Source organism: Amia ocellicauda, chromosome 20, assembly GCF_036373705.1.
Source record: "Amia ocellicauda isolate fAmiCal2 chromosome 20, fAmiCal2.hap1, whole genome shotgun sequence".
Classification (NCBI taxonomy): Eukaryota; Metazoa; Chordata; class Actinopteri; order Amiiformes; family Amiidae; genus Amia; species Amia ocellicauda.
The window spans coordinates 16,462,085-16,476,497 of record NC_089869.1 but is presented as its reverse complement, the minus strand read 5'-3'; the positions used below and the strand labels follow the sequence as shown (position 1 = coordinate 16,476,497).

At 37.3% G+C, this 14,413-nt stretch overlaps 1 protein-coding gene across 8 annotated transcripts in view; it reads left to right on the top strand.

Moving 5' to 3' along the window:
* Positions 1-14,413, top strand: part of zmiz1a (zinc finger, MIZ-type containing 1a) — a 144,375-nt gene that overhangs the window by 109,935 nt on the left and 20,027 nt on the right. For 5 of the 8 annotated variants that reach the window (XM_066693848.1, XM_066693851.1, XM_066693846.1 and 2 more), the window contains exon 7: positions 6,743-6,778. The exons of 2 other annotated variants lie outside the window; for them this stretch is intronic. In XM_066693848.1, the coding sequence (XP_066549945.1) occupies positions 6,743-6,778 (36 nt within the window). Of the gene's footprint in view, positions 1-1,924; positions 2,177-6,742; positions 6,779-14,413 lie in introns of those variants that run through there. One more of the 8 variants, XM_066693852.1, reaches the window with a different exon arrangement.

Genomic DNA, 14,413 nt, shown 5'->3' with positions numbered 1-14,413 from the left:
GTAGCTGCAAGCTTCCTGTTTCTGAAATGTGCCTGCAGTCTCAGACACTTTCAGACACATTTACATTTTCATTTTCTCTTTGCAATGTAGTTCTGTACAATAAGATTCTCTATGACCAATGGAGCTGGTATAGTACTCATAAGGTAAATTATGGAAGTGTTACCGCAACTGATATCTGACCCTAGCAAGGAACTTATATATATTCCCCTTTTTGGCTCCTTTCTTCAGTCATATATCTGGTAGAAATATGCAAATGTATGCTTGGGGAATAAGAAGAGAATCTCAGTGGTGAAATATCTGTAGCAAGTTAAAATATAATTATATACAGAAAGTGAGAAACTGTGTCCTTTCACTTGTTGAGGATCTGGTCACCCGTTTTAGACAGCGATGTGGTTTTCAAAATGGAGACAGAGTGGTTTTATTTAGAGTATTCAGAGAGAGGAAGTGGCACAAACCGCCAAGTGCTATGTCAGGAAAACAAGCTCTATCATTCAAAGAGACATCATATTACTACAGGTTCTTTTGGCAAATAGGAATTACAGTCCCTACATGTTACAACTGAAGTCTGCAATGATCCTTAAAACTGACACACACTTCTTCACACACCTACTAGTAATTTTAAGTATAATCAGTTGCCTAAGCGGCTCTGTTAATAGACATAATTCTTTTCCACTTGTTTCATCACCACAGTATTTTATAGGTCTGTTCTTTGGGACCTAGAGAACAGTTTAGAAGTGCTTAGAAAATCATAATGGGTGGTGCTTTTTCTATTATTTTGTTGATCTCTTATGAGACCCCCTTACGTAGGGTGACAATTTGGACCTCATTGACCGCTGTACAGGTCCCAACTTTTTAGTATCAAACTAAATAAATAAGATGAAAATAACTTCCCAGTACTTATTTGGATACCTTAAATCAATACAGAGACACCAAAGTCCCATTTCAGAAAAACAGTGCTGCGTGCAACAGGTTTTTCTAAATATTTCTCCTTGCTCTCCTATTTAGGGTTTATGTGTGTACACTACAGCCGAAGATGATTGTGAATAATATCCTGGCCTCCCAAACTGGAGGGCTTCGAAGCCACAGAAATGATGATACACAGCCTAGTGCGTCATTTTGCATTATAACACAATAAAGTATTTTAAAACCTGTTGATTCAGTTCAGGCATGCTTCAGTATAATGTGAGTTACATTGTATCTGTTGTGTTACAATCATGTCAAACAAAAAACTCAAAAGGAAGTAAGATAAGATGACAATTAAATTGTCACCACAAGGTGATTGAAAAAAAGCATAGCTGTGCTTATATTTGAACATTTAATGAAAATGAATTTTAGTTATTTTAAATGACACAGGACAAAGGACAAAGGGTCCCTTTTAAATTGAACTTGGGTTTGAAGCCTGAAGCTGCTTCTTTCCAGACACAGCCTTCTCAGTTAATGGCCTCATACTTAAATCAGGTGATCATTATTTTCTGTATTTAGTGGAGCAGTATTTATTGTGTAATAAAATTAAGCTTTAATATTTACACCCTGGGGTGATATTTAATTTAAACTATTAAGGCTGTTAGTGCATAATTACTAATAAGACATTTAAATCTTGAAATCTCTTCAATCTTGACAGATATTTCGTGTTAAAAACACACTCACACACAAACCACAACAACGCACCAAAAAAAGCATTTTTCTTGAATCCCCCCCACCCCCGCCCCACCCCCAGACGACACTGACTCCAACTCTGCACATCAGGAAGCCACCAGCATTGCCTTATAGCAGAGCCTTCTCTGGACCTTAATTAGCATGACTAGTTTGATGGATTTAGTCAACAGTATTCTCAGAAGAGGGGGAAACACGAGTGGTAAATTTACCAATCGGAAGACTTTTCAGCTTTAACGCCCTTAAAGATTTGTTGCGTAGTCTTGTAACAAACGTTGCTTTAAATTAATTGATTGGAGCTTCTTTTTTAGTTACTTTGGCTACAGGCCAGGATACAGGCTGTCTAGCACATTAAGCACCACCCCCCTTGCAAGTTTGAAATGTGAGCTGCCTGCATTTTTTTTTTCTCCCTTCTGGCAAAGTGGCTGTGGCTGCTTGTGTGTGATGTGTGTATTGGGAGAACGAGCAATGGATCACTAGACAGAAAAAGAAGATACATCAATAACAGCAACATACATCCAAGGTGAGAAGATAAGCATTTAGTTCTTTTTTTTTTTTAACCCTTTAACACTACGGAAGCACGGCTTCCTTCCTGTTTTTGCAGAGGCATTTGAAGCAAGCACTGCTTCACTGATCCAAAATGTATGTGATAGACTCTTGCTGTCTCTTCTGGTGTGTGAAGTTTTTTTAAAGCTTAACCTGATTCTCCCTCTCATTGTCTCCTGAGTATTTGTAGCCTGAGTGCAAAGAAGCCGATGGCAACTACAGCATGAGCCCATTAGCAAAGACTCCCATCTGTGATTGGTTTTGCCTGTGAAACCGAGAGACTGGCAATGAATAATTGATGTGTATTGTGCAGTCGCTGGACAGGCAAAGAGAGAAGAGAGAGAGGAAAACAGAGCAAGGGTGCCCTCAGAGAGAGAGAGAGAGAGAGAGAGAGAGAGAGAGAGAGAGAGAGAGAGAAACAGAAACCTTGAAAATAGCTACTGGCTTCCTTAGTGCTGAGATTAAGGCTGCCCTGTATGCCTTTGTTCTGCAATAGCAGATTCCAGCTTAGAAGTGTTTCCAGACATATGTGCCCTTTTCTGTGCAATGAAGAGAGAGAAATAAGACAGGAAGGCAGAGACATTGCTTTGCTGTTCGTGGGTAAGTCTGGTGGAAGTGGTGGGGGGGCGGTATTGGAGGGGGGTGTCTCTTCAGCACTATGTTAGCATGAAGAGGGCACTGTGTGTAAACCTGTGAACTGTCAGATGGAGAAGACAGCACTCGGAGGTGGGGTGTGGAGTGAAAGCAGGATTCAGCGCGGAGCCCGCGATGCGTTTGTGCTAACTGCTCATTATGATACCCCTCGAGGGTTCAGAGTTGGGGAGGGGTTCCCTGCTGTGGCTTTAAGTAATGGAATGGGAGTTTTCAAACCGTGACTGCAACATTGCAGCGCTGCACATGATAGAGTTGTAACAGCTGACTATGTTTGACCCAGATACTGCTTACATATAAAGGGTCAAAATGGGTTTGATTATCTCCTTGAGATGAGCTGACCTACTTGAGAGGTATTTTCACAGAGACCTTTTAACAGTTTGATATAGGCAGGCAGCAGGGCTACTCCGAGAGCACAGTAAACTGTGAAGCGCACAGTTAATGCGAGTTTATTGTGTTTCCCCTTAGTAACGTGTAATTGAAGTGTCCCGTTTGATTTTGTCTGGACAGCTGATACAAAATTAAATATACCTAAGCAATTATATACAACTGATTTGAACTTTGAAGGATCTTTTGATTTTATTTTTGTAACCTGAATGAAGTTTGCCAACCCTACTATGATTCATGTTTTTATAATACACTCCAAGTATTTCAACTCTGGGGGCCACACTGGCAGTATGACCGTCAGTTTAGATGGGCTCAACTTAGCCAACAGGACATTGATCTGCATCAAAAACTAACCAACACCTAACCTTTGTAGGAAGTAAGAAAGAGTATCTTCCCCCCCGTCCCCCACACCACCGCCACTACCTCCATCACCCTAGTAACCCTGGGAACATACAGAAAAAGTGGATACAAATTAAGTCACAGACAGGCCCCTACATTTGATCAAACCAGGTGGTCTCACTGAAGCCAGCTATCGCACTTTACTGTTATGATATTTATCATGTCTCTATTGACATTACACATATTAATTGTACTTCATATGTTTTTCCCCCCCTCACTCTGTTACACACTTTTGTGCTATTTTTTATTATTATTCATTGCTAAACCATTTATTCTTCCTCTATTTCTGAGGCCTGTGTTTACATGTCTAGACTTGTATGTCCTTGCACTGGGTAATCTAGATAATTTTAATTAAAATGTACATGATGGTCTTTTATTGCAATAATAAAATACCGTTTGTAGTTGCTAAAGTTCTTCGTTTTTTCTAATGAGTCTCAAATTTCATATCACAGCCTTCAAAGTAAAAATGACCTTACCACATTGTTGTTTTTTATGAACAAAATTGGTTTTCTTTTATGTTCTCCTGTTCTTTCACACTTCTGTGATTTGACACAGAAGTTTTTCATACTTTGAATTTCTCTGCACTCTTTCATTCAAACTAATAAGATGTGAGAGCAACGCACTGCAATAGAGAGGACCTTATAGGTCATCCCCGTCACCGACTCACTAGGTCTAAGGAAGGGTCCGTGGGGGTAAAGAACATTACTTGTTTTGTTTCATTCCCAACCTGTTCCCAACTCTCTTCCATTGGAGATGTTTTTCAGATTTTCATATTAAATTGTATTAAGAAATGATTGGACAAAGCTTTTTATTCATTTGAATTTATCAAAAGTGCAGTACTATAGAAAAGGGGAACAAAGAAGAAAAGTATCTCTATAAGCTATTATTAGGTTTCTGCTCTCTGCAAGTTCTCTTTTTATGGATTTGGTTTTATGTGAGGTGCTGTAGTTGCTGGTGAGTTGAAGCACTTTTCTTAGTTCTGTTTTCTGTTTTCTTTTTGTCATGAAGCATCTGATTTGGTGGTAAACAGTATGTATTAGAACAGTGAAACAACAGGTTGTGACAGTGTAAGTGAAAAGCAGCCACTTGTTCATCCATGTATGTGCTAGTTGTCTCCTGTGAATGTTTCTGGATAAATCCCATGACTCTGGAGTGAGAGATCACCACTTGCAAGGGTAAATTCCAGTTTACTTAACTACAGTTTTCTTTTACTTGTGTTATTTACTCTGAATATATAATTAAGGAATTAAATCATATAATCGTAATTAATGATATTTATAAACTGTTCTGACAGGTTCCTAGATAGTTTCAGCTAATGAGATAGTATGTTCATTTTGTGAATCTGCCGGAGTTTCTACTGTTAATACAGACCTCATCCTCTAGCATGTAATTTACTAATTAACTCAATGTTCCATGAATTCAATTGTCAGACTTGAGGTCAAACAAAAATACAAAATCAAAAATGTCTGTTGCAAATATGATAACTTTTCTGCCAAAACTAAATACAAATGCATGTATGTGACCATATTAGTTTCAAAAATGTTTCCATATAACAGAAATTAATTGAATAATTATCTACACACACATTAGTACATGTTAGGTTTTCTTATCATTGATTTTGCTGAGGAATACAGTTTGTATAACATAAACACAGGGATCATTGCCAGAGGTGTAATTTGCAGGTCTCATCATGAATAGGACAGTTATTTACAAATGACATTTACAGTGCATTTTAAATTTTTTTGAAGTTAATAAATACATGCATTAGCATTTGACCCCAAGTCTAAAGGTAGTGCTCAGATGTTATTATTTGTGTCTTTTCATGAGGTCTAACACACATTGCATCCTGTGAACATATTGGTATTGTAGACTGGAACATCAATGTATACAATGTAGCCTAAGTTTCTAAAATACATACTGTAAAAATTATGAATTATGAATTTCAAATGGTGTTGAATTGGCTGGCATGGTCTTTATGAAAATAAAAAGATAACAGGGTTTCTAATTGTATCCTAAACATATCAACTTTAAAAAACATAAATCCTTCACCTAAACAATGAATGTAAATACAATGTCAGAATCATTGTGTCAGTGGTCCATTACTGATGACAATTATCTCATCGCAGTGCAGTGCTCCGGTATTATCTGCAGGGGCTGAGCACTTACACAGTCACTGCAAGACCACATGGAGTTAGTAATCTAATTTATGAAGATACAAAAATAGAAACTGTAATGTTTTTTAGAAGGATGCGCATGATTGAATTCTCCTCTCTTAAAACATGATTATTTCTGTAAACGTTTTAGCGAACACTGATTGGGACTATAACATCTCGAATCTTTATACACCATATTTTGTTTTTTAGTGTGAGTGAATAGTAAATTAAAAATTGTTTGTTGGTTCTGTGAATTTAAGAATTGTGGTAAAGGAGGGGAAATCATTGAGATGTATTAATTTGTTTTACAGAAGAAACAACAGCAAAAACATTTACTCGAATATGCTATAGCCTCCTGTGTGTGCGTTGAATGTGTTCTAGTCAGTGCTGATTAAGTTACTTTTCAAGCCAAGTCTATGTATTGATGTATTGCATTATAATTAAACTGTAAAGTAGATTTTCATTTAAAGTGTTGTTGTTGTGTATTATTATTATTATTATTATTATTATTATTATTATTAAGCAAAAAGCAGATTGAGAATACTTTTCCTTCCTTAAAACTGTTGTACTGTAGATGGGACATAATGTTGAAGAAGCTCTTTCATAAATAGCTGGCTGATGAGGCCAACTGAACACTTAATAAACAGATTTTTCCCCCCCCCTCGCATGAATGTGATATAATAGTCTGACAAATGTGCAAGTAAACTGGAGTATTTCAGAGGATTTTTCTGTGTGCCTTATGATTGTCAAGAATGTCCCACGATAAGAGTGGAACTGGGACAAAAATGTAAATGACACCATCATGTCGTATGTTGGTTTTTCCTTGAATTAATTGAATGCCTCCCTCTTGATCATTAAATCCTCAGGGTTTAAAAAAAAAAAACTACAGTATACTATGCTGCTTTGCAAGTTGCATTACGCACCCAATAAAATGTTTAATTTGAACCCTACAGAAACCAGCACCTGCAGGAGATGTCAGAGTGATTCAGGTACTCTTACATGTCATGGTATTGTACAACTTGTGAAGTACATCAGTAAAATACTATTTAAATTACCATCCTCACCTTCCGCTTTCATCACATTTTGTTTCTTGTCTGATTAAAGTCACAGGGGTAAAATCAGGTTTACTTTTTTGTATCAATTGTGTTTTTTTGTTGAAAAAAGTATATACATTATTGGCTGCCGCGTTGTTGACCTTTGAATGAATTATTACCAAAACCATTTCCTTCATGGCATAAAAAAGTAATGACACTCCCTCTTTTATTTATTCATATTTGCATCTTTAATTGTTGCATCTGATTGGTTGAAATTTACTCAGTTTTGAATATAGTATCTCCCTGATGCTTCTCTTTGATATACTTGTTATTGTATGTATATGTATCACTTATATATAATTTAATTTTACATTGCTCTCGGAATAGTTCTGTGACCCCTGCCAGAGGTCTAAAAGTATTCCTAATGGAAGTATGAATTAATAAAAAGTCACAGGCGTTATCACAGGAGAGCAATCTGTTTCCACTGTTGTCCACACTTTGGTTTGAAGGGTTTTACCACAAAGGCAGTGAGAACGATGTGTTGCCAACCCTCTCTTCAGTAAGAATGGGTTTCTGTTATCCCCAAATTTTGTATCCATTCAATGTATTTAGATGGCGTTTCTATCTGAACAATGTCGTTAAACTATTGCCTTCAATTAAAAAAAAATATTAATATCGCTATACAGATTTCGTATTTTTGATGAATCGCATACGTAAATGAAATTATTTTGCCTGCCATAATTAAGCCATTCATATTGTACTGGTGAGTTTTCAATAATTGACCCAGTTGTCTCCTGACTGTTGCTGAGTATTGTGGTCCATAGGCTGCAGCAAATAGATGTGTGTGTGAAACAACGCTTACACAGTACAGTGATCAGGGCCCGACAGGACCCGTAGTGTTTCTAATAACAGCTGAATTTAATAGATAAATGGAGGGATAGACGGTACACTTTTTATTTTTCTTGGCAGAACTGGAACTGTCAGCTCCAAATTCAGTCTTGGTGGCCTTTTCTCACACACTCTGTTTTCTCACAATCAGCTGTTCTGCCCGGTTTATGTACACACAGAATACCGACTAAACAAATATTGTACAGTGCATTTGCCTTTTTCACACACTGGGTGTGTCAAAGGATATCCGCATCACCTGCTTTGACACTGACCAGGTTTTTTCTTGAAGTCCGTAAATCTGATTTCTGTCCTCTATCAGCACTTTCTGTAGTAATGTCCTTGAATATAGCTGGGTTGAGCCCTTCATGATCCGTGATGCTTAAAGCAGTATTATCCTTGGTGGATAGACTGATTAGAACAGCTAGTCAATACTTAATTGGTAATTAAGTATTGTAAAGCACATTAAAACCTTTTTGTTTTAAAGTTATTGCAGTCAACACAAATCAAATGTATGCATTGGTTAATCATTCTTGGATGTGCCACTCTTGTTTTGTCACATGGTTATTTTTTACTTAAGCTGTATTTTAGTTGAGTTGAGAAATTCACACTCACTCGGTCAGACTTTCCATGTGAGTTTGTTATTTTTATAAAAGTTTGATTTTTATTTATTTTTTGACAACATAATTTATATATACGTAAAACCGTGTCTTTTGACAGATGCTTGGACAGGAGTGTGCTTCTTTGCATCCGTATGCCATATGCTGTTTGTTTAACTAAGCAAGTGCATGTTGGGGCACCCAGATGTGTGAAACATGGTGACATAACACACGACAACATTTACATGGGACCCAAATTCTGTAACCAGAGGTTGGCGTGTACAGAGTTTCTCGCTGACAAATACTGTTGGCACTGCATGGCTTTTACCTCAACTATCATTTTATCTTTTTAAGTTAAAATCTAATCCAGACATAAAATATATCAAGTAACCAGTATTGTTATATATATATTTAACACAATTGCGACATAGACCTATATTGTCATGTAGACTAATTTGAAAACATTATGCCTTTTGGAAGAAGATTCCCTCATTATGTTACTACCTACTACTACATCTGTTAGACATCCATGAAGTAACCATAAAAAACAATATATAGTAAATTAACCTTCAGAAACAGTGGCAACTAACAAGATGAACTGGCTCTTTGATCTCAAAACTAACAAAGTGGTTCAGAGATATCTACTGTGTGTTGCCTTTTAGGCTCTATCAATGTCTTGATTGGAGTGAGAGGTGATTTTTTCAGTGCCGTGGCAGGTTATTTTCTATTTTCTTTTCTGATGCTACATTATACAGAGTTAGTCCAGCAGTTCTGAAAAAATTGAAAGAGGCACTTCAGTCTGCTTAATTTTCTAATTTTAAAAACTGTTAGAGAGTTTATAATTGGTAACTACACTAAATATGATTGGCTGTAGTCCAAGGCTATCGGGCCAATGCACATCTCTGGTTGCTTTCTGGACAAAGTTACAAAAGTTATTCTAAGGTTGTACAGTCTACAAAAGTGAGCATGGCTTGAATAGGTGTGAGGTTTGATGAAGCAGCTACAGTAAGTAAAATAAAGTATTTAGCCATACAGAACAAATATTTATTTTTGATATCGTGTAGAAATGTATGATTCTTATATTTCATATCCAAAAACTGGATTGATTTAGAAAATGACAATATATGGTGAGGTTAGTTCCTACAAGTTCAATCTATAAAATAAATATATGGATTGCAGAGGAATATATTTCAAATCTATCCCATATTTTTAAAATATACTAACATTACCCAGTCTATGAAAATTTATATATTTGTTCTGCATGGGTTGGTTACTAAACTAAAGAAAAAAGTTGCATGATTCAAGAAACACAGGAGTGATTTTGGTTGGCCTCACAATGGTATATTTCCCTTTGAATTCATGGGATGTTTTTCTGTCTTGTTTTTAAGTCAGTGTTTACATGTACAGATACTTGCAGCCACTTGTTTGAAGTCATTACCTAATTACACGTAAGTCTTCCTTGAGCAATATCGGGCTTAGATTGTGTGAAAAATAAGAAAATTAGCTGGAAAAGATATTTGTTTAGCTTCACCAGTGCAGCTTATGCTTGTGAGGAAGGGCATGTAGCAGCAGCTTGGGGAAGTTGGGTTGGGGGATTTCTTGGTAGGAGTGGTAAGAATTCATGTTTTAAACACTGTCTCTAGTGCCTACACCTCAATGAAACCTGGATTTTATGTGGGCAGCTCCATTGTTTATGAGGGTAGCTATGTTGTTTATTAGCTAGGGGAGAATACTGTCTCTTAATTTTCCAGTGAATCCATTTTAATAAGCATGCTTGCCAGACAGTTACTTGGTGGACTGAAATCAGGTCTGACTCACTTATTTAAACACACACACCCTCTACACTGCGTTGGTGTTGTTTTTGTTGCATCCCCCCCACCCTGCACTAGCAAGTTTCAGTGACTTTCCACCTGCTGCTGAGACATCCCTGTTCCAGTGTCTTACTCATCATGATGTAGGGGAGTGGTATGATTCAGTGGAAAATGCTTATTTTGGATCCTTTCGACTGTGCCCGCTCCCTCCCTGAATTGCTTCAGGACAAGCGTGGAATTTGTCACCCTTTTATTTTGATGGCATATGTTCTTGTCATTATGATTTTCATGTTTAAATATTAGAGGAACCATTAGTCATAAAAAAACGTTACCAGCTGGCCCTTCTTCATACCTCTTTTGTTTTATACAGCAACACAATATTCAAAAGCCATCGAATAATCGGAAACATTGTTTAGGCGGTAAATGTAACACCTATCATATTATAAACCTTGGGAGTTATGGCCAGGTCATATAACAGAGCAGGTATCTTATGCAAGAAATTATGTTTTGCACTTAATTATATCTTTGACTTTATGTAAAGTGATAGTGAATACAGTTTACTTAATACAATAACTTCTGTAACTACCAGTGTTGTGGTCAAACTGCTTGATTTTAATAAACCCTATCCTTTCCTTTGGGGACAGTGTTACACAGGAAGTGCAGTCAAACCATGTTCTGTTTTTGCCTCTCTGCAGATCTTGGTCAGGAAACCCCATTCCAATACTGTTAGTGTTTCAACACCCTGACACAAATGGTTTATCTTATTTATGTGGTTCATGTCGTTCATGCCCTGCTGTGAAGTTTTATTTATGATTGATGATGATTTGATTTTGTTGTTTGAATGCAACACAGTTCATAATAATTATTTTATACATATTTTCTAGCCCTTAACACAACTATGGTCTGACACCATGTGTCTCTTGTTCTGTTTTCCTCTGATCAGTATCAGTATTATTTAAAGCCATGCTTAAAAACATGAAAGGGAAGGTCCAAAGAGACCAAACTTGGGTCTGGTTTAAAAAAAAAATCTTAAACTAAAATAATTAAAATACCAAGCAGTTAACACTAATAATAATAATAATAAATCTGGGAATTACAGGGATTATCGCAACAAATCTGTCATCAGAGTTTGCGAACAACAGAGTCCTCCAGTAATCTTCGTATGCTGTTAACTCATGAACAATCCTTCTAATTTTCCATCCGGTATCCTTTGAGTCTCTAATTGTAACAAAAATGAACAAAGAATTAGTTTCAAGTTTATTATAAGTAGTCAGGCAGTAACTCCAAAAACCACAACTGCTGCCGTTCTTTCATGCACACTGTGTGTTTACAATCACATATGCTTCTAGCCACATTAATACCTTATTTGGCAGAAATCCAGCTGTCTCTTCACAGAGCGAAGATGGCAAGGCACAGTGGCCATGTGGCCAGCAGGAGACTCCGTTTAAGCTGGTTGAGCTCAGAAATGGCTCAAACATCGCCAGCAAGTCTGGCCCTCCATGCAGAGAGAAATCTAAGCACTCATTGACACTGTGCCAGCATCGCCCTGGCTGCCCAGAGAGAGAAAGAGAGTGCATTAGCTGGGGCTCAGTTTGGGAAACTCTGCTTGGGTTCATGACAGAATCTGCTTAGTGTGGAAAAGGGAAGATGCATTCAATTAATGTGTCCACAGGTTATATAATAATGAGTGCAACTGTACATTCAGTTCACACAAACATTGTCCTTCTTTTGATTTTGCCTAAAGGGGCGAATCCAGTTTAAATCCCTTTCCTGTAGTTAACAACCAGATCAAGATTTAGTTTTTTGTTTCTTATTTTATAGAGCACTGTGCAACACAATCTTGACCTTTGCATGTAAATTGAAAGGCGAATAATACTGATGTGGCAATTTGCACCAAGCAACTGGAGCTCAATTTCCCCTGAGTTTTCCCCTGAAGAGTTCCGTGAATTTAGAAATGTTTGCATACTGGACTTCTGCTTTTGAGTCTCAGTTTCAGAGCATGTGTAAATATTATAATATTCCTCTCGGTCCGAGCTCCTCACACGGGTGAGCCCTGCGGTTCAGTTGCATGACACACTCCTCTCTTCTCTCACAAGGTTAATGTTAAAGGCATTGGAGGTGTATGCAGAAATAATTGGGTCCATGGGTACAGTTTTTGGTTCGTTTGATTGTTTTTATTCAGAATGCGTTTCTGGTTATTTTATTTTTACCAAGAATGGTTTACACAGGGATTCCTATTTTTTCCTCAAATCTTTTATTGTGGTAAAAGAAAACAAATACCTTGGTCCAACTATTTATAAGAATATTTGCCAAGTATTTTAAGGCTGTTCTTTATTTTTAATGGTGTGCTGTATATGTATTGTTTCAGTGAGAATGTATATATGTATGTATATGTGTATGTATGCAGGTATAATGAGGGGGTCCCAGTTATATTAGTCTGAGCATGAAGCAGTTTACACCGGGTTCTAGTTTCAAAGACCTCTCTGTTCCCATGGAAATGGGTGCCTGATTCATTAGCCAGAGAAACTGCAGTATCCTGATGCTAGGTTTGGAGTCAGTTGTATGTGTAACAGTTAAAAGCCCAAAACCCAGTTATTAAGAAAAAACTGAGTGCTGGAAATGGGGTTTCAAGAGGAAACTGTTTAAAACCAAAGAGCTTTAGAATTGTTCCATCAACGGTTCAGAAATATTTGGATGCATTTACCTAAATATGCTTCCTGTGTGTTTTAGTTTGAAAGACTGAATAACACATTTCTGTAACCGAGGGGAGAAGTGTAACTTATGAACAGAGTGTGTGAAAGTAAGATGATATTTTATTACAATAAAATATACTTGGATAGATGGAGAGGTAGGGAGGCTGGAAAAAAGGAGGGGATAGGCATTAGACATAATAGTGTTACTATGTGTCTGAAAAATCAATCTGTTCTGTTTTTAAACTGTTGTGCCTTACATAAGCTTGACTTAAATCCCTCCGTCAACTCACCTTGAGCTTGTCCGTTGTGTCCACCTCCTCTGTCTTGCTGTATTGTATCGATGGCAAGTCCAACTGCTTTGCTTATAACACTAAGGGGAGCTTTGTGGCACTTCATTGTTACGACACTAACCATGTTCTGGTCCTAAACCAACCCTGCAGCTCACTTATTCCTTTGCTGCAATTGGCACTTCGCCTTATTAAATCATATTAAATTTAATTCATAAAAGACTGCATCAGGGTGGAAACAAGCAGGTGTTTCATGTGTGCGGTAGGGGATCCGTGTGACCCAACTGTGGCTGCCTGGGATCTGGGGAAAACGGGTTCTTAAAATGCCACGAAAACTATACTGATTAACATACTGTAGTAAATAATGTAATCTTCTGAAGCATTTTCTTATTAAAAAGAAAATTGAAGAAGGAACAGTTTTCTCAAACTAATGTCTTCTGCTGCTTAATAAGTGCAATTTATTTTCAAGCTAATTTGGTGATTAGTACTGAGCTTTATTGTAATCGTTCAAACAAAAAAGCTGCACAGCACTTTATAGGTCACGACTGCTTAAAGCGTGATAAAAAAAAATGATCCCTCTGCTTTTTAGGTATTGAGATTAAGGTCAAATAAAGGTATTTAAAGAAGTCACGGGTTTAAGTGGGTGAGGTACCCCTGTTTTCGAAAACTTGGATGTGTTTGGAAAGAAACACTGTGCTTAGAAGGCAGACAGAAATACTTTGCATGGCTTTTAAGGTGATTTAGGTAACCAGGGAGATGTGGCTTCCATTCTGTCTTTCATTTATAATTTACATTCATCAGTGGGAGGGCAATACATTCATGGCTTCACAAAAAGAGGCTGTTCAGGGCCTCAGCTGGCAAGGGTGGTGTTAGTTCCCCCTAGAAACATCAGAGAGCAGGTCATTGCAAGCCCTCAGAGGTCTCCAGCTACCAGCAGTTGCAGGCTGTTTTTGCCTTTCTTGTTTTTGTTTGGGATCTCAACCACTTTGGCCAACCATCCACAAACTCCCAAGTGATTTTTTTGCGGCAAAGCTTGGTTGATGCAGGTGTGTGTAGTGCCACCTTTTGGAATTTAAGAGTTGTCAAAGCTATCATTAGGGTCAAACCTGTGTTTCGAATGGACACAATACAGAAAAGAACACAAACAGGCAATGCTGATTTATGTCAAGAGTTCTGCTTCACTTAATTTCTGTTTTGGACCATTTCAAAAAGCCCCCTTGACATGTAGAATTAACATTTTAAACCACAAGTTTCTTCTATGTTCTTCTAGACTTTCAAAATCCACGCTTGAAAGTAGTGCCTGCAATAATGAAGG